The 20424-nt window shown below is 45.1% G+C and overlaps 1 protein-coding gene across 34 annotated transcripts in view; it reads left to right on the top strand.

The window, feature by feature from the left end:
* The window catches only part of DLG2 (discs large MAGUK scaffold protein 2), a 901255-nt gene that overhangs the window by 680629 nt on the left and 200202 nt on the right, over nucleotides 1-20424 (top strand). For all 34 annotated transcript variants that reach the window (XM_083436205.1, XM_083436206.1, XM_083436199.1 and 31 more), the window contains 3 exons: nucleotides 2776-2912; nucleotides 6329-6473; nucleotides 8242-8383. In XM_083436205.1, the coding sequence (XP_083292331.1) occupies nucleotides 2776-2912; nucleotides 6329-6473; nucleotides 8242-8383 (424 nt within the window). The remainder of the gene's footprint in view (nucleotides 1-2775; nucleotides 2913-6328; nucleotides 6474-8241; nucleotides 8384-20424) is intronic.

The raw sequence follows: 20424 nt of genomic DNA, 5'->3' as shown, positions 1-20424 counted from the left end.
TAAAAAATAAAAAAACTCCTTCCAGTAGCACCTTAGAGACCAACTACCGGTAAATTTGTTATTGGCATGAGCTATCATGTGCATGTGTGTGTATGTCCTGATAAAGGTGAAATCCAAAACATTTTCCACATAAAAACACCTCAATTTTATAGTAACATATACCACTTGGTTGTCAAAGGGCAGGGCTATGCACAGACCCTTGATTTGTAGCCCCGATTTGTAAATCCAGATCAGATCTGATCTGGATCAAGCTGGACCAATTCTAGCCAGAAATCCCATTGACTTGCATTGCAAAACCAGAACGGGGCATAACTTTCTTGTTTTTTTCACACGGGGCATGAAATTTGGAGACATGACAGCCCGTACAGAGGAAATTGGCCCTGCTTAATTTCAGATGGGTAGCTCCAGGATTTTCTGTTTTCCAAGAAATATATATATAATATGACAGCAATTGCTTGGTCATGCCCATTTTTTATGCTGCCTTGTTTCTTCCATCAAGATTTTGAAAACATTTTTTTCTCTTTTTTTTAAAAAAAGGCTTGGTATGCTAGGCACAGGCAGAATTAAATTTTTTATTTCATATTAATAATATTATCTGTGGTTACTCTTATTGTTATTATTTAATGTTTGGAGCCGCGTCGTGCAAGGCCTTCAACCCTCATGCATGCAGACATTGTGTTGGCCCAAAGAATATAGCAATATATAGTTCCACAAGTCCAGGGGGTTCAAAACACCTAGATTCCCTCTTACTTTTGCATACACAGTGTAGACAAGGGGCTGCTCCCTCCCTACAATCAATTACCATATTTTTTTCATGTACAGTGGTGCCTCGCAAGACGAAAAGAATCTGTTCCGCGAGTCTCTTCGTCTAGCGGTTTTTTCGTCTTGCGAAGCAACCCCATTAGCGGATTAGCGGATTAGCGCTATTAGTGGTTTAGCGGCTATTAGCGGCTATTAAAGGCTTAAGGGATTAGCGGATTAGCTGCTAAAAGGCTATTAGCAGCTTAGTGCCTTAGAAAAAGGGGGTGGGGAGCGAGAAAAAATCGCAGCAACTCGCAAGACATTTTTGTCTTGCGAAGCAAGCCCATAGGAAATTTGTTTTGCGAAGCACCTCCAAAATGGAAAACCCTTTCGTCTAGCGGGTTTTCCGTCTTGCGAGGCATTCGTCTTGCGGGGCACCACTGTATAAGACTATTCCGCGGGGACTCAAAATTCAGAAAATGGGGGAAAATTGCCCAGAGTTGTTGAGCTTTTTTGTGCCTGCTCGCTGACAAGAGCCACCAATCAACCGCCCATTTGCTGCAGGAACAGCAATTTGACCTTGTCGCAGACACCAATAAACAGTGCTGTCGCTGCTGATAATCTGCTGCTTGTGATAGGAACCAATCCCCACTCTGCACTATCCATGTATAAGACGAGTCCCAATTTTTGAGGTGATTTTATGTAGAAAAATCCTTGTCTTATACATGGAAAGGGGATGCGGGTGGCGGTGTGGGTTAAACCACAGAGCTTAGGGCTTGCCAATCAGAAGGTTGGCAGTTCGAATCCCCGCAACAGGGTGAGCTCCCATTGCTCGGTCCCTGCTCCTGCCAACCTAGCAGTTCGAAAGCACGTCAAAGTGCAAGTAGATAAATAGGTACCGCTCCGGCGGGAAGGTAAACAGCGTTTCCATGTGCTGCTCTGGTTCGCCAGAAGTGGCTTAGTCATGCTGGCCAAATGACCCAGAAGCTGTACGCCGGCTCCCTCGGCCAATAAAGCGAGATGAGCGCTGCAACCCCAGAGTCGGCCACGACTGGACCTAATGGAAAAGTACAGTGAGCGGGAAGGACTTGTGTCCTTGGCTTTGCCCACAGGGTTGTTCTATATCAGGCATAGGCAAACTCCACCCTCCAGATGTTTTGGGACTACAACTCCCATGATCCCTAGCTAACAGGACCGGTGGTCAGGGATGATGGGAAATTGTAGTCCCAAAACATCTGGAGGGCCAAGTTTGCCTATCCCTGTTCTATATGCAAGTGTGTTAGAAGAAGACCAAGGAAGGGCTGGGACCATGGCAGAAAGCTCTCTGGATGTGCCAAGAGATCCCACAACTGCTCCAACCCTTTAACAGTAGAAATGGGGAAACTATGTGCACTTTTATTTTTGAGAAATCTCTCTGTGATTATGAAAATAATTCCATTCCTTCCCTAGGGAATGAGATGGTGCTTTATTTTAACCACCCTGCTAGCTGGAGCTCATTTCACTCCCCCCCCCCCCTTACAGAAAGCCATAATTTACAGAATGTTCACAGATCTCCAGAAATATTTCGGGGGGTTTTTCCCCCTGTTAAAATATATTTCCAATTGCAGCCATCTCTAATCATGCCAGTGTGTTATGACATCCCTTCTTTCCAAAGAGAATAGCCATGAAATAAAAATTACGGGCCCAAAATCTGCTATTACGTCTCTTCTCCCCTTGTCACTGGAATCGCTTTTCAGAAAATGAAAATGTTCACGCAGGTGCCAAGTAAGAAACCTGGCTGCTTGTGAAAAACGTGAGCCTGGTGTGATTGCTTGTGGGGAATAGGACATTTCTATAAAAAAACAAGACTAGAGGAGCTTGCAGAATCTGCTTCTGCTGCATTCTACTCCATGTGGAGCTAACTCAATACGAGGCAGCCCTGAATGTTCATGTTTACCTTTCGTTCAACGACCGCATGCCCAGATCTCCCTGTACATTAGCTCAGCAAATGTTCTTTGCCCGCTTTGAAGAAAGCTTTTCCATTTTCTTCCCTAGGTCTGGGTTTCAGCATCGCCGGAGGTGTGGGGAATCAGCACATTCCTGGAGACAACAGTATTTATGTTACTAAAATTATTGATGGAGGCGCAGCGCAGAAGGACGGGAGGTTGCAAGTTGGAGACAGGCTCCTTATGGTGAGAAGTTGATGCCAAAGCTTTTATGTGCAGTTGGATGGTGCAATATAATACATATTCAGATTGAGTTGGACAGATTTCGCTGGTTCAGACCAATTAAATCCGCCTTCCTCCTTTTCCCTCTTTTTGCTCCCTCCTTCTTAGAGATGGGGAATAGATTTGATTCCATTTGCCTTTTAATGAAAAAGCACCTAATTCACACTTCTCAGGCCAGTATGTGAACTGAACCACAGTTGTCCTCCACAACTCCGAAATGCATTTTTCAAAAATGTGCTTTCTCGGGGTAAAGTGGCCGTAAAAGCACATATATTAGTGAAAATAATGTTTTCTATTAAGAAAAGTTGCTTGCAGAAATGTGTACATTAATCAAAACTGCTTGCAAGAGTGCACACAGAAATTTGCACTAAAATGCTGACAAATTTTCATGAGGATTTTTTTTTTAATCACAAATTTCTGCACAAATGTTTAGAGCTGGATTTACAACTGAACTACTAGAAACTATGAGAAACTGAAATTGACCGCTTTGTCCATTGCTAGAGTGTGTGTATGTTTGCATTTTGGTTCTTGGTTTGAAGGAAACTCACTGACCTGTTGAACCAGATACTCCCAGGCCTGACAGCATCTTAGCTTCCTATAAAAGATAAATAAATATAATTGACTCTTTTTTGTGTGTGTTTCCCTCCCTCGCTGAACCCAGACAGCAGCAGCTGTAGCCCATTCAGTTCTGTCCTTTGAGGGACAATGCATTGACAATTAAGTGGAACAATAGATTCACTATCTTAAAGCAATTTTTAGGCCTTCAGAAAAAAACAACAAGGAGGGGGAAGAGAACTGCTTCAGTTTTAGAGCTCTCCAAATCACCGAGCTTCAAAAGAGCCATTTGAATAAGCAGCAATGGGACAATTACAGCTCCCCAGTTCACAGATGTTCACTGCAGAACACTCACTACAGTTGTACTTGAACAGGCATGAGAAGAAGCAGAAATGATTTTCAAGAGTGTGTTTTGTTTTTCCCAAAAGGGCAAAACTTTGCCACAGCACAAAACCGGCACTCAGCTCCCTCTCAGTTGCAATCCAATCAAATCCCAAGAGGCAGTGTACAGCAGATGTAAGGGGGGCAATTTTCCACTTGAGCCAGAAATCTAAATAAAATTTGTACGTTTCCCCGGAACTCTTTGCTTGCTCTTCTGCTGTTTCCTTCCTCCCAAAACATTCGGGCGGCTTGATTTTATTGAATTCGGGCAGAATTTGCTTGGAGGGGCTCTTGTCTTGAGAGGAAGACTGAAGATCTTCCAGATTAGATTAAAATGGCCAGCACCTAACACACACACACACAAACACACACACGAAAATACCCAGTGAAGAATTAATGTGGGGGATGATTTACCGTATTTTTTGCTCTATAAGACTCACTTTTTCCCTCCTAAAAAGTAAGGGGAAATGTGTGTGCGTCTTATGGAGTGAATGCAGCCAGCGCAGCTATCCCAGAAGCCAGAACAGCAAAAGGGATTGCTGCTTTCACTGCACAGTGATCCCTCTTGCTGTTCTGGCTTCTGAGATTCAGAATATTTTTTTTCTTGTTTTCCTCCTCCAAAAACTAGGTGCGTCTTGTGGTCTGGTGCGTCTTATAGAGCGAAAAATACGGTGTATATATATCTCATCTCCCTAGAGCAGCTGAGACCAGCCAAGTTGGGGGGATCCCTTGCAGGCTCTCATCTAGAAACTTTGTCCAAATGTGCTTAGTCTCACCCAGAGTTAAACCATTCTCTAGGCCAGGAGTAGCCAATGAGTTGCCCCACAGATGTTGCAAGCTACAACTTCCACCAGACCCAGCCAGCATGGCCTATGATCAGGGATGGGTCCCAAATAGCTGAAGGCACCTCGCTGGCTCCATAGGACCTTCTACCAAGTTACAGTCCCTTGGCCTAACTCAGTTCACGGGGCTGTTGTTAATATAAAAGAGGGAAGCGAGGGAGTACCATGTATGCTGACTTTTTCTCCTTGGAGGAAAGTGCAATGAACTAATGAAAAGGAAGATTGCAAGCTACTGTTGTATATTTTTGAGGGGGGCACCCCATAACCCATAGAAACGGTAGGATTTTGATTATTTGAGGTGTGAAGGGAGAGATACAAGGTGCAGAGGAATTCCTAGGCTAGTCTAGGCAAAAGGACTTGGCCAAGCTAGGGCCATTAAGAAACAATACAGGGCCATCGAGGGCCATTGGCAATACGTGAGAACTGTCCTTCCTCCTTGCACTGAGGTGTGAAGGTTGGAAAGGTGCTGGGTAACTGGGTGTGAGGTAACAGGAAAAGGGAGTCTTGAGCAGGGGTGCCAATTTGAATGAAATATTGTGGGGGCCAGGTAAGCCCCGCCCTGCATAATTGATCCCATGATGCTCTGCACACACATACTTTGAATGGGAATGTCCATCAGATATTTTAATATGGGGCCAGAAGCCTCCAAAGCCCCTAGGAGTTGGCTCATATGGTCTTAAGCAAGGGTTGCTGGAAAGAGAGAGAGAGAGAGACTGGGATCCATCTTGGGCAGGCTGGCTGCAATGCTGTGGGGGACAAGCCCCTCTTGAAAGCACCATGCTGTAAGTTCTGGGCTCCTTCCATGCAGACCGAGGGTGTAAATACGTGAATAAACCATATTTCTTAAAACTACAACAGGCTCCGCAGTGTCTCAATACAGTAGTACCTTGGGTTAAGTACTTAATTCGTTCTGGAGGTCTGTTCTTAACCTGAAGCACCACTTTAGCTAATGGGGCCTCCTGCTGCCGCCGTGCCGCCGGAGCACAATTTCTGTTCTCATCTTGAAGCAAAGTTCTTAACCCGAGGTACTATTCCTGGGTTAGCAGAGTCTGTAAACTGAAGCGTAGGTAACCTGAAGCGTAAGTAACCAGAGGTACCACTGTACTAGGAATACCTGGACACCCAGAGAGTGGGAGCGGCACACAACTTTTGTAACACTGCACTGTGTGTGCATCCATTTGGTGGATAAAGAGCAGCATCTATTTATAATATGAGCACTAGAACAATTTGCCCGCGCATGCTGCAAAGCATTACCATCTTGCAGTGAAATGCTTTGAGATCCCATCAGCGTTCTCTCGTTCAAATTGCCATCCTGGTCTCATTCAAGAAACCAAGCTGTCCTGTGATTAGCAAAGGACATTAGGGAACTATATTCATTTTGAAACTTGTACACAAGCCCTTGAAATTAGAATCCAAGCAGTCAAGCATCATTCTTTATCCAGGGGCTTCTGAGTTTTAAATGGGAATTCCTCTAAAGCTGTAAACCTTCTCACCTGCAATAATCTAATTGGCACCGTATATTGAATTCCTTGATTAGCATGTGAACGGGTAGCATTTTAGTTTGTGACCAGCCTAATGCATCCATCTCTTTATTCCCATTAGGTAAATAATTACTGTTTAGAAGAAGTAACACATGAAGAAGCAGTAGCAATATTGAAGAATACATCCGACGTAGTTTATTTAAAAGTTGGGAAGCCCACCACCATTTACATGACTGATCCCTATGGCCCACCAGACATTACCCATTGTAAGTAATTGCCTGTCTCTCATTCTTAATGTCAAAGAAAGCATGGATTTTTAGAGTTGGGAAGGATCTCGAGAGTCATCTAGTCCAACCCCCTGCAATGCAGGAATCTCAGCTAAAGCACCCATGACAGATGGTCACCCAACCTCTGCTTAAAAAGCTCCAAGGAAGGAGAGTCTACAACCTCCCAATGGAGTCAATTCCACTGCTGTACAGCTCTTACTGTCGGGAAAATTCTTCCTGATGTTGAGTCAGAATCTCCTTTCTTGTAATTGGAATCCATTGGTTCGGGTCCTACCCTGTTTTTGACTTCAACTCCCATTATCCCTAGCTAGCAAGACCAGTGGTGAGGGATGATGGGAACTGTAGTCCAAAAACAGCTGGAGACCCAAATTTGGGAACCACTGCTGTCGACACTACTGTACTCTGCTGTGTTTTCAAGGAACGGCTAAGGGAGCTGGGCATGTTTAGCCTGGAGAAGAGGAGGTTAAGGGGTGATATGATAGCCATGTTCAAATATATAAAAGGATGTCACATAGAGGAGGGAGAAAGGTTGTTTTCTGCTGCTCCAGAGAAGTGGACACGGAGCAATGGATCCAAACTACAAGAAAGAAGATTCCACCTAAACATTAGGAAGAACTTCCTGACAGTAAGAGCTGTTCGACAGTGGAATTTGCTGCCAAGGAGTGTGGTGGAGTCTCCTTCTTTGGAGGTCTTTAAGCAGAGGCTTGACAACCATATGTCAGGAGTGCTCTGATGGTGTTTCCTGTTTGGCAGGGGGTTGGACTCGATGGCCCTTGTGGTCTCTTCCAACTCTATGATTCTATGATTATGACTTCATTTGAAAAACTACAAATTCAATCCCAGGTGAATAGGGAAACATCCTGAGCTCAGGATGCAAAGATGTGGGAGGACCATTCATCTTGATGGACAAAAACAATTTGAAAGCACTGGATTTGAACTCTCACGTGTAGCTCAAACCTGGTTAGCGTTTGGTTTCAACACTCGCAGAAGTGTGACCTCTTTTGCGGTAACAAGCAATGGGTTGCTCTTGCCTCCCTGTTCCCAACCCTTGGTCGCAATAGTTTTGTCTAATTTGAACCTGTCTGCTTTTTGAGGTCACCTACTGAGACTGGCTCCAGATGCCCCTATCTCAGGGTGCTAGAGGGGTAGAAGGAAGCAGGAAAACCTTCAGGGGGTCATTTTGTGTGGACAAAGGATTGTCCAAAATGGTAGCCAACTGTTGAATTGTTTTAATATTTGTCAATTTCTACGAAGGGTTGGCTGCCTGTTTCAACACCAGGTCGGAACAGAAATGTTGAGCTGCATCCCGGGAAAGTCAGCTGCACTTAGCTCCCCCTGAAATCAGTTGGGCTTGAGTTAAGTCATGGTGAACATGCCCCATTGATTCCAAAGTGGCTTAAATGGGATCCATCCCCATTTGAAGAAAATGAGCTCTTCCACAATGAGCTGTACAGTGTTCAAATCCCACTACAGTGGTACCTCGAGTTAAGAACTTAATTCGTTCTGGAGGTCTGTTCTTAACCTGAAACTGTTCTTAACCTGAAGCACCACTTTAGCTAATGAGGCCTCCCGCTGCCGCCGCGCCGCTGGAGCATGATTTCTGTTCTCATCCTGAAGCAAAGTTCTTAACCCGAGGTACTATTTCTGGGTTAGTGGAGTCTGTAACCTGCAGCGTATGTAACCTGAAGCGTATGTAACCCGAGGTACCACTGTAATCGCAACTCATTTGTTTGTTTTTAACCTGCAGCTTATTCCCCGCCAATGGAAAACCATATACTGTCTTCAGGCAACAACGGCACTTTAGAATACAAGGCATCTTTGGCTCCCATCTCACCGGGAAGATATTCGCCTATCCCAAAGCACATGCTTGTCGAGGATGACTATACCAGGTCAGATATCCGCCTTTACTGAGTGCCTCTGATTGATTACTTGGTTCAGGAAGCACAATTTTAATGCCATTATTAGAATGTTGGCAGTGCATGAACAGTGGAGCAGTCTCATTACATAGGGACTCTCAAAATCATCAGGAAGCAGGAGGTGGATCACCTTCTCTTGCGCGTAATTAATGGTTAGCCTAATGGGCCACACTGTGTATTATGACAGGGAGTAGACAACAGGTGCAACCTCAGTGGCTTGTAATAACCCTGACCCATCCCTGCTTCCCACTATTTCCCTGCCCTGTTCTCTGCCTCAAAGGCCAGCCCCAATTTCTCTTCCCCTTCCTCCTTCTCCCAGCCCAGCTCCTTGCAGAATATCGTGGGTTTTCCTGCTATTCTGCTGGGCACTGCACGACACTTTCTCATTTATTTGGATGCTTTCATATGCCTTCCTTTGCATATAAAAAGGCAACTTGACAGCACAGCCGAATAAGACTAAAAGAACGCTTCAGCTATCTAATATAACACAGCCCTTAGAAAACATAACACAATGACTCTTAATTGGCTAAAGAAGCAATTTACTAGCAGCAGCAGCAGCTAATCCATTTATCTAATCGGGTTCCTCCTCCTTCAAATGCCCTCTGAAAAAGGTACATTTTTACCAGCCAACTAAAACGATACAGGAAAGGTAGTAGAGAGAGAGATCTGTATGCAAGGAGTGATGACTCAAAAGGCCATCTCCCAGATCTCCACGCTGCATACTTCATCCTCTGTAGGGTCTCACCTGCTGATCTTAAAACATGGGCAGGTTGTTGTGGAAGAAGTTGTCCTTGCAAATATGTAGCTTGAAGACAACATGGCAGCTACTGTTCCCAAATTTGCCCCCTGCCACTCCTGATACGCCTCTGAGTTAGCGCCACATCCTTGGGACTTCTGCTCACTTTCGTATCGGTCCCTCAACCCGAGGCTCACATGTTGGGCAACACTCACCTCCAAGTTGCTGCTTCTGTGGGATCTCTTGCCCGTTGCAATCTTGCTTCTGTATCAACAGCAAAAGTGCTTCCCTCTTCAGACTGCTTTCTCAATTTTTATCACCCGCTGTGGGAGCAACCGCACAGAGATCTATTATGCAGAGATAATGTGGTCACCCTGATTGCTTTGACTGATGAAGAGCAATAGTCTATAAACTACCCAAAAAATGCACATCTCCAACACATGCACATGACACATATACCCTTCCCCCCTGCACTAGTTTTCAGCATTTAAGGACGACAGGAACATGACATGGATACATTATGACAAACCCCACAAGAATATTGGCCTCTGGCAGCTCTCTGCTGAGTGCATGGGACCTTGACACCCTACCTTCAGCCCAAGAACCTTGAGAAAGGGTTTGTTCAGTTGCTATGAATTTGTTTAGAGAGCCCAAGCCATTTTTTTATTTTTTTTTTAAAGTAACCTCCCCCCCCCCATGAATACACATCTGGGTGCTCTCTTGTTATTAGCTTCAAAGTGCAGCCATTCCCTCAAACAAAAGCCTTCCGTTTTGCATGCTAATATTGAACCCACATTGGAAAGGCTTGTGGGAAAGTTAAAAAAGCAATGATAATTTCATATCATTATTCTCTGATGTGAAAGCAAAGGAGCCATTTAATCACTCTGAGTGTACAGTCACCAGGGAGCTGCATCCCATCATGGCTCTTTGATGACTCTGCCCACGTGATTTAGATGTTCGGAAGCAGGTGCTTCACATTCTGGATGGAGCGAGGTGTTTGGCTGCAAATGCAGGTCTGGGATTGGCTTCTGACATTGCCAGAGAATTTGAGCGAGGAGGAAATGGCTGCCACCAGTAGTGACCTGTGGGATGCCATGAAGTCATGGAGCTATCTTCCCAACACCAACCTCATTGCAATTTACCTGGGTGGTGCGCTGAGGTCAGGACTGCCCACACCCCACTGTGAAACTAATCTGGCCAGCGCTGGGTACCCTAAGGTTACCAGACGTCCCCGTTTCCCGGGGACAGCCCCCGGATTTACAAATCAGTCCCCTGACAAAATCCATCTATTTAGTAGGAAGTTGAAAAGTGTCCCTGGATTCACTGGAAAAAATCTGGTAACCTTAGGGTACCATACCCTATAATAGCCAATACAATCCATTCCCCTCTTGAACAAGTAAACTTCCGGGGTATTCTTAGAATACAAAGCTGGTGGACCTAAGCTTTCCCAGAAAGAGCATTTTTGTTTTGCATCAGGAGAGAGCACAGCCAGAGCGTTGCAGCCCTGTTAGTTGCCTAGGAACATTGCCACTGCTACCAGACCTATCCTGCAGCCCAGGAATCCTAGACCTGTTCTGCATTTTAAAAGTGCCATGAGTGAATCGATTGCAGAGCATTGCACGAGACAAAGCTCCATCTTCTAGCTCCCTTTACGATATCGGCCCTAGTGACTTCTCTCTCTTTTTGCAGATATGACTTCCCTTGGTAGGTGTTTCCCACTGGAACAGGGACCACTGCCAGCCAGTAGGGGGATTCTCATGAGTGCAAGAGATACGATCAATCCCTGAGACAGACAGACAAACAAACAAAATCCTTTTATTCATTTTTGTTCACTTCTGCCTGCTGGAAAGGGAGAAGATCTTATGCCTTCTTTTAGAGTAACTTTCAGTGCTCTAAACACAAGATTTGCGGGCACCGGCTTGTGAACCTGCTTAACTGTAGTGCTACTTATTTTGGTGTGAATATTTTCATGTTGCTCAGTTTGCGCAATAAGAAACAAAAGGCGGTGTGTGCCAGTGGTTGGATTGGGAGCTAGAAAGTCAGCCTTCAGCTTCCTTCTCTCCTACTGACTTTGTGTGCGTGTGTGTGCGTGTACATCATCTTTGCTTTTTTGCAGCTTTCTTGATGCTATACGAAATCGCTACTGAAAGTTTGCCTGCTTGTGTAATGAATTTTTGCAACCTGTAGATGAGAAATACTAAATAATGTGAAGCTTTGGCAATATATTGTCATGTGTTTGGAAAGGAGCAGAATGTTTTTCTGAATGCATTTGGGGGAAATGCTATTGTTGGATCCGGACAGGAAGTTAGATGGACACAAGGCCCATTCAAAGCAATGAGAAAAAAGACAGTCATGACTCAGTTTACACCCTGTTGATTTTAATGAGATGCAAGTGCAACTAACCTCACCTGGACCCAACCCTTTTTTAAAAGCAGAAACGAAAAGCAACAGCCCTAAATTAGACTAAATTTCAATGAAGCTGGAGTGGACCGTCCACAAATTATGTAACTAAGTTTACCCACCAATGCCTGCTATGTTATTATGCGGTTATATTTCATAATAATGCTTTTAATGTGCTTCAGGGGGAGAAAGCACCTATGTTCTTGCCATGGGATCCAATGTAAATATTCAGCAATTAAACTTACTCAATCAGTTCAAAGATCCATCGAGCCCAGCATTTTTTCCATCCAGTAGAGGCCAGCCCAAAGGTACATGTTTCTGCTTTCTGTCCTCAGTTTAGGGACCGGGTAGAATTCAATTCAGTTTGCATTTATGTGCTTTCCAAAATGACACATGAACCAAGGCAAAGCCGTCTTTCAAAGTTTGCACCTCTCTGAACGTTGCAGCGCAAATTATCCAGACAAGTAATGCATATATTGGGACAAACTGTTCCTTAAAATGCATGTGTTAGTGAAAATAACACACAAACCTGACGTGCATAAGAGAGAGAAATCGCACTAAATTCCTAACGGATTTTAATAAGAGCTGACTGAAATGTGGAGAATTTGGGGGAAAAGAATGTGTCACAAATTAATGCAGAAATGGAATGGCATTCAAGTTGTGAGTGAAGACATGAGCAATTCACAAGATAGGCAGTTCCATCCATTCCTACCTCCAATTACAAGATAAGGAGAGCACAAGATGCAAAAGATCCCTGGTTCCATCCCTGGCATCCTCACCTGGTGGCAGGTGACAAGAAAAAGCCTGATACCCTGGAAAGCCTTTGTCATCTGAACAACCTGTAGCAATGCACATCCTATTGGCATTATGCTCTATATAACCACCGAGTATGCTATGGCGACTGAGGTCTGAAAGAAGAAATACATATCTGTATCCCATTCCCCTGCCCAGTTTCTCAATGAGGTTGTTGAGTCGGAGAGGTTTGATCTCTGTGAATCCCACGGGAGCATAGGAGCCAACCCTTAGGGAGTGAGGTTCCTTTGCCACACCCCAAGAAAATACTTGAGGGGCCCACCCCTAAGCTGACGGACATTGCCATTCAAATGCTGTGCATCTTGTGATTGATTATGTGGGGTGGGGCTTGCCTGCTCCCACCCCAATATATTATTCAAGTTGGCACCCCTTTGTTGGAGCATGTAGGGCAGCCCCCAGGCATGTGGTTGATTTTGTGTGTGTGTGTGTGTTTAAATTTACTGGTTTATATGAGTGGAAATCCTCCACGACGGGTGGAACCCTGATTGGGTCAGAATCCCTGCCTGCATACAATAAGCAAGGAAATCCCTTTCCTATATGTCCAAATAGAATGGAATAGAATTTATTATTTATACCCTGCCCATCTGGCTGGGTTTCCCCAGCCACTCTGGGTGGCTCCCAACAGAGTATTAAAATACAGTGGTCTGTTAAACATTAAAAGCTTCCCTAAAGAGGGCTGCCTTCAGACATCTTCTAAAAGACTGGTAGTTGTTCTTCTCTTTGACATCTGGTGGGAGGGCGTTCCACAGGGCGGGTGCCACTACCGAGAAGGCCCTCTGCCTGGTGGATATGCAGGTGGTGGATAAACCTTTGTGTGATGTGCATTCATCGTGGAAGATGTGGTTCTTTCCGTACTTGGGAAGATTTGTGTGAGTCTCACTATCTTGCCAGTCAGAGTAGACCAGAGTAGCATCAGGGGGCCCTCCCCAGAACACACCCTGAGTTGCCCTTTCCTTGGGTGATTCCCACACCCCAAGCAGGAATATGTCCTTGGACTCAAGCAATGCATCTTCACTTGCCTGATGGAGGATGCAGAGGGGGGTGTACAGAAAGTAGCTTACTGTACAAAGGGGGGGGGGTGTATTAATTGATCCACTCGTTTTTGCCTCTGGCCACACCAGCCACTGGAAGTTTCCCTAGAGGGGAAGATGGGAAAAGGTGGGAAAAGGTTTCTACTCCTAGACTATACAATACTGAGCTGGATGGATTCATTGTCTGATTTCAAACCAGGCATGTTTCTATGATCTGCCCTCTGCCTCTTGCCACTCTCACGGTGTCTATATATTGTGGGATACATAATCTTTGGACAGCCCATGGCTTAGCCGATGCCAAATCATCTCCACGATCGGTTTTAAACCCCCCCCCCCATCCTCACTCCAGCCACATTCGCTGCAGTTATTCTCTCGTGTAGCCCTGTGTATTTTTAAGCAAACAAACATGATCATTACTGCAAGTCCTCAATGCCGCTTCGCATGGTAACCATGACAACCTTGAGGTATGGAATGTGCGTTCCATGCGCTGTCCAAGCATGGAGGTGCTGCTGGCCAAATTCTGCTTTGCTTGTTTCGATAATGAAACCAGAGAGGGAGAGAGAACGATATTCTGCAGTTTGATAGAGCTAAGTGCATGTTTGCAGTTTAGCCTAACGCATCGCTCACAAGAGAGAGAAATGACCAAGGTTGTATTCCCCCCCCCTTTTCTTCTTATCACTAATTCACTGCTACAGTATTTTTTTTACTATGCTTCCTGAATGGTTCGAAAGTTAACCAGAAACCTCTGTTCTTTTGCTTCTCCAGGCAATTCCATTGTTATTAAAATTTACAATTCACTGTTGAGCGGTTTTTGCTTGCATGTTGTAATGTGTGGTTTAAGTAGCAACTGATGCTGAGTTTTGCTGTGAACTCTCTTAAAAAATAATTGCTTTTCTTTTCTTTTCCTGTAAATACAAGTGAAATGTTTATCCAGGCTAATGAGTACATGAGGGATCCAGAAATAAAAGTCAGCTAGAGCTATATGTTAAAACAAATATAAGGAAGGATATTTAGAGGGTTAGTGGTTGGTAAAATTCCCAGGGCTTTTTTTTTTAAAAAAAAAATCAGATATACCTAGCAGTGACATGCCCTTCTTTAGGGTCTACTAATTATTTTCAACCCCCGAAAGCCATTATTTTAGGAGTGCGCAGCTTCGTGAGCTCTCTGTCAGATACAGTGGTACCTCGGGTCAAGAACTTAATTCATTCTGGAGGTCCATTCTTAACCTGAAACTGTTCTTAACTAGAGGCGTACTTTCACTAATGGGGCCTCCTGCTGCCGCCACACGTTTTCTGTTCTCATCCTGAAGCAAAGTTCTTAACCCGAGGTACTATTTCTGGGTTAGCGGAGTCCGTAACCTGAAGCGTCTGTAACCTGAAGCGTCTATAACCCGAGGTATACACAGCTGTTGAAATCTTTCTTTCCCATCCAAACTAAACCCCTCGGGCGATATTACCCTGCTAGAATTATGTGAAAACAATGAGCATAGGCTTTGATCACTGGCCTACGCTTCCACAGATGCAGAATCCCACCCAGATTGCACAGCTAGCTCCTCTCACACAGCACAACAACCTTGTTCTGTAGAGAGGGCGCAGCTCTGGGGACAAATTGGCTACAGCCAATTTGAGCCACCATGTCAGGAGCCTCAGGGGCTGATGGGAGTTGTAGTCCAGCAACACCTGCAGGGCACCAGGCTGGCCTAGACCACCAGATTTCTGCAAGGATGTTGTTTTCAGTCCCAGAAAGAAATTACTACTCAAGCCCTGGGCTGGTACACATTGGAAGATGCTTCAGTTGAGAGAGCCTGTTGAGGAGACCTTTTTTCTCCTTAGTAATCAAGCTCAGGGTGGCATAGTTTGTTCTCTCCCCCATTACCCCAATTTTATTTTCACAAAAACCCTTTGAGTAAGGTTAGCTGAGGGGTGGGGAGTGTGTGGTATGGGATAGCTTTATGCTGGAGACAGATCCTCAACCTGGATCTGCAATTGCCTCTTCATGATCAACTCTCGTCTTGAAGCAACAGCAGTTTTGGGGTTCCAGAGATAGGTTCCCTACCATTAAGACCTTAATTTTAACAACTCAGTGTATTTTTTTTTGCTGCATATGACCCTGCTTTCTACAGTGTAAACCTGTGGCTGCTGCTTATTCTGCAACTGTCAGGTGTTTGGTGTTTGAATAATGCTTTTCAGTCGAAGTTGCACTGTTATGACAGCATGGTTTGGTGTTGGAAAATATCGTGTGATCCCGTGCAATGCACATGTGCTCTTGGAGCTGTTTCCCCTCCCCATACTGTGATTATATTATTGCCATAGTGTGCTTTTTTTCTTTAAAAAAAAAATCCAAACTTGAAGATGCCAGGAGATATACACATTTACCTGCTATCCAATTCACCAGCCATCAATATATCCCTATTTTTTTCCGTCATGGAAACCAAAGTATAAAAGTGGTTTCCAAGCCACTAACCAGACCCAACCCTGCTCAGCTTCAGCAAGGCAGTGGATTCGTGTGCCTTCAACTTTCCCCCAGCACCTGTATGAGAATCAGACCTGTGTCCTTGGCCTTATTAGCACGACATACTAATCAGGTGCTCATTAACATGGAAGGAAGGATGCAATCTGGCCCTAATTCGGCAGAGGGGAGGAGAACAATTATTCCCACCGAGGAAACAGGAAGCGACCGTTTATTCTATATTTATACTATAAAAGACATTTCACCATTTCTGTTTAGGAAAGAAAAGGCTTCTAGCAAATATTGCAGAATTCAGATGTTTGAAAGAAAGGGAGACCCTGTCCCCCAGGGGAGTTGAGTTGAGGAATCTGGGCAATGCATTTTTAACGCCACCTGATCAGTCCCCGTCCCCCAACTATCATGTTGGCTGGTTTCCGATGCTCCTTGCCCAACAAGCTGTGGTTTGTCAGAGAAAGCACAAGCTATCCCTCCTCCCCTTCTTCCCTCATGTACCTGGGTGTCACCACCCCCTCCACTTGTGCTTTCTCAAGATCTGCATGTTCAAACTGCATCAGAAGGGGCTTCTGTTCAGATACCAATGTATCTGTACCAGTGGCGTAGCGTGGGTTGTCAGCACCCGGGGCAAGGCAAGTAATTTGCGCCCCCTAACCAGGTAGGGGCAGAGAGCTGCGAGTGTGAGCGCCCCCCCCCATGTTGCTCCCGGTACGGCCGGCCCCCCCTGCACCCCCCACGCTACGCCACTGATCTGTACATAGGCCTCTGCCTCATTCCATGTGATCCTACATGAATATTCAACAATTAAACTTACTTGATCAGATCAAAGATCCATCTAGCCCAGCATTGTTTTGTGTCCAGTAGAGGCCAGCCGGAAGGTACATGTTCCTGCTTTCTGTCCTCAGTTTAGGGACAGGGGAGAATTCGATTCAGTTTGCATTTATGTACATTCCAAAATGTCGCATGATCCGAGGCAAAACGTTTGCGCCTCTCTGAACATTGCAATGCAAATTCTCCAGACATCCAGACAGGTACAGTCATACCTCGGGTTACAGCCGCTTCAGGTTGCGTTTTTTCAGGTTGCGGATCGCCGAAACCTGGAAGTGCCAGAACAGATTACTTCAGGGGTTTGGTGGTCACACATGTGCAGAAGCACTAAAGCGCACATTGTGCATGCGCAGAAGCACCAAATCACAACCCGCGCATGTGCAGATGCGGGTTGCGAACGCTGCAGTTAGTGAACGTGCATTCCGCACGGATCACGTTCGCAACCCGAGGGTCCACTGTAATGTGCACCAAAATGCATATATTGGGACAGACTGTTCCTAAAAATGCATGTGTTGTTTAAAATAACACACACAAACTGACGTGCATAAGAGGGGGAAATCACACTGAATTTTCACAAGAGCCAACTGAAATGTGGAGAATTGGGGGGAAAGAATGTGTCACAAATTAATGCAGGAATGGAATGCCTCGTGAAGATAGACTCTGGCCTAGTCAGCATCCCTCGTGATGTAGAGGAGCTCTGCACAGGTAAATCAGCAGGTGGCTAAAGCTCCTCCTGATGTAGCCTGGACAGAAAAATGGCAATGGAAGTGGTCCTAGGCAAGACCAGGATCCCCTCCAGGCTTTTGGTCAATGTGCAGAATGGGCCAGTGAACCTCACTGGGGTCTCATACCTAACATACAATTAAAGCACGTGGCTTCCTTCTGAAGAAACCTGGGAACTGTCGTTTGTTTAGGGTGCTGGGAATTGTAGCCCTGACTGGAGCCCAGTACCGTTTCCAGGATTCTTGAGGGGAAATACCTGTGCTTTAAATGTGGATGTGGCTGTAGTTCTTGTGGGCATTCCAGAATGGACTGCCAGGCTCATGGAGCTACAAGTGGACACAGAACTTTTAATAGTTTAAACAGCAAGAGAATAACCTCCAGGTCACTTCCTAACATTAAGGTAAACTTCAAATGGGAGAGAGAATTGTGGTGCTCAGATCCTGCTTTCACCTGGTTGGCCTTTGTGAGGACAGGATGCTGGGCTACATGGGCCATTGGCCTGATCCTGCCTTTCTTACGTTCTTAAGCAGTAGCTGCCACTGCACCTCCTGAAACTTTCTGTGGCAGCCCTCCCACCCACTTTGGCTCACATGCACACTCCCCAATGGTTGAAAAAGCTCAGCCTTAAATGTTTGGCCTAGCTCTAACTGAAACCACAAGCTGGATGTCATGGGGGAACTGTGGTTCAGCAGAAATGGGAGACTGAACTGCAATTAGACACGCTGTGCTTTCAAACTTGCAGCTTATTCCGCTCCAATAAACCATAGTTTGTTGCACTTGGCATGTTGCCCAGCTGAACCTGTTCTATATAACGTTGCTGTCACACCATTGCACCAGTTGTCAAGCTGTGCTTTCAGGGTTCAGGCCTGGGGTCCCTCAGAATTGCAGAAGGGGAGCATGTCCCGAAACACGTCGTGCTTGCCACTGATGACCTTTCTGTGCAAAACTGCAGGGAAGTGTTGTGTATGTACTGAGGACCCCATTCAATTAAAAGTGGCCTTGCCAACATCCTGCATGAACCAAGTGTGCACCCTTAAATATGTCCTCAGAATCCTCTGCAATGAACATAGGATCCTTGGTGAATGTGCACGAGTTCTCAGCAGCCGTGGAACACTAGAGGGTATGAAAGGCACTGATTTGGCAAATGAAAAACTCACTATTTAGAGCAGGCATAGGCAAACTCTGCCTTCCTGATGTTTTGGGACTACAACTCCCATCATCCCCAGCTAACAGGACCAGTGGTCAAGGATGATGGGAATTGTAGTCTCAAAAAACATCTGAGCCAAGTTTGTCTATGCCTGATTTAGAGGCTTAGCTCTAGCTAGATACTAAATTCTAAAAAACAAACCCCAGAGCAGTGGATTTCACCATGCAATGTGTGCTTGATTATTTGATTATGCAATGGTGTGTGTGTGCGTGCGTGTGCATGTGTAGCAATGTTATGGTGACATAAAGAACAAATGAAAATGGAAGAGTAGAAAATGGGTTGTTAAAGAGAAACTCCCCACAGTTTTCTACTTATCAGTAGCAGCCAATTTCTTATCCGCTTGCGTAAGTTGCATGAGCTGATGGAGCGCTGCGTCTCGCAGAAAATAACCCTGTTGCTTGCCGCAAACATTGGGGTCCTTCATCATGTAAATTCATTTGGAGTGATTGCTGATTATTTGAAACTAATCAAGCAGCAGTGTTCTGGCAACACTGGAGGGGTTTTGATTCGGCGGAGGGGGGAGGAATAAAACGGGGGGGATGGAGAGTCGAAAGACAAATGTAGATTTTAGCCATGAAGAATGAGAATGTCAATTCTCACACAGGGATCTTTAATGAGCAGAGGCTTCCTCATTCGATTTCTCTGTGGTGAAGCCACAAGGAGGTGGCTTTTACTTACTGTGTTCACAAGGAAGCTCGTTTTTCTCCCCTTTAATGTTTCCTCTATTTTCTTTGCTTGGTGATATCTGAGAATAAGCGTATCCTGCAGTATTTTGTTTCACTCTTCCACCACAAGGGCCTTCAAGGCATCTTATGGCATCAGCTGGCCTGAGTCCCAGTGACACCTTCACCAGGCACAATGGAGAATGTGCACATAATCCATCCATAATCCATCCAAGAAGGAATTCTGCCCATTCCCCGGTCAATATACAGTCTTCAACAGGCCTCGGGGAATGTGAATCCTAGAATTGCAAAGGTTGGAAGGAACCCCAAAGCTCATCTAGTTCAGTGCTGAAATCCGGAAGGATTTTAGGCAAGTCAATCAAAAAAAGTCAATCACTCTTTTTTTTGGCATTTTTGTAAAAAAAAGAAAAAAGAAAAAGCTCAGGTGCTTTCCTAAAAAAGCTCAACTTTTTGAGATACAGCAACCCTGTCTTAGGGAATATGTGCATATTGACTGGGTTTTGTGCATCCTCTGGCCATTATGCATAATCCCCAGATGCTTTGGGGAATGTGCATATCTTCTCTGTGAGAGGGTATTCCCTATGGTGGTTGCCCAATATGTGGAACACCCTCCTCAGACATGTTTTCCTGATATCTTAAGAGCAGAAAAAGAGGTTGTGCCAAGGCCCTTTTGGTTCAACACTCAGCTCAGCAGCCAGCCAGATGACTCTGGGAAGCCCACCTCCTTTACAGAACTTGCATTCAGAGGCTTAATGCCATCAATCCTTGAGGTTGAACCATTATGACATCCAGTGGTGGCGGAACGGCTGCCTTGTTCTCTTGAGCTTTTGGTTGCATTTGATTGCGTTTGAGCTCCTTCCATTTCCCCAGTTGTTTAGATTGGAACCTGTAGTGTGACTTCCTTGGTCTAATTTCCACCATGACATGGGATATAGAAACATAGGGATCTGCTTTATAACTGAGCCCGGACCATTAGTCCCTCTAGCGTAGCAAACGTAGGACAGCAGCTCTAGTCCTATATTTCTAGTCCTTCCTGGGATTGAACCTGGAACTTTCATCATGCAAAAATGTTCTACTGTTAAGTTTTGACCATTCCTCAGATAGTAAATGAATGAATGGCTATCAGCCAT

The sequence above is a fragment of the Podarcis tiliguerta genome, assembly GCF_965153285.1.
Source record: "Podarcis tiliguerta genome assembly, chromosome: 4".
Lineage (NCBI taxonomy): Eukaryota > Metazoa > Chordata > Lepidosauria > Squamata > Lacertidae > Podarcis > Podarcis tiliguerta.
Note: the sequence above shows the minus strand (reverse complement) of the source record. Positions and strands in the feature narration are given on the sequence as shown.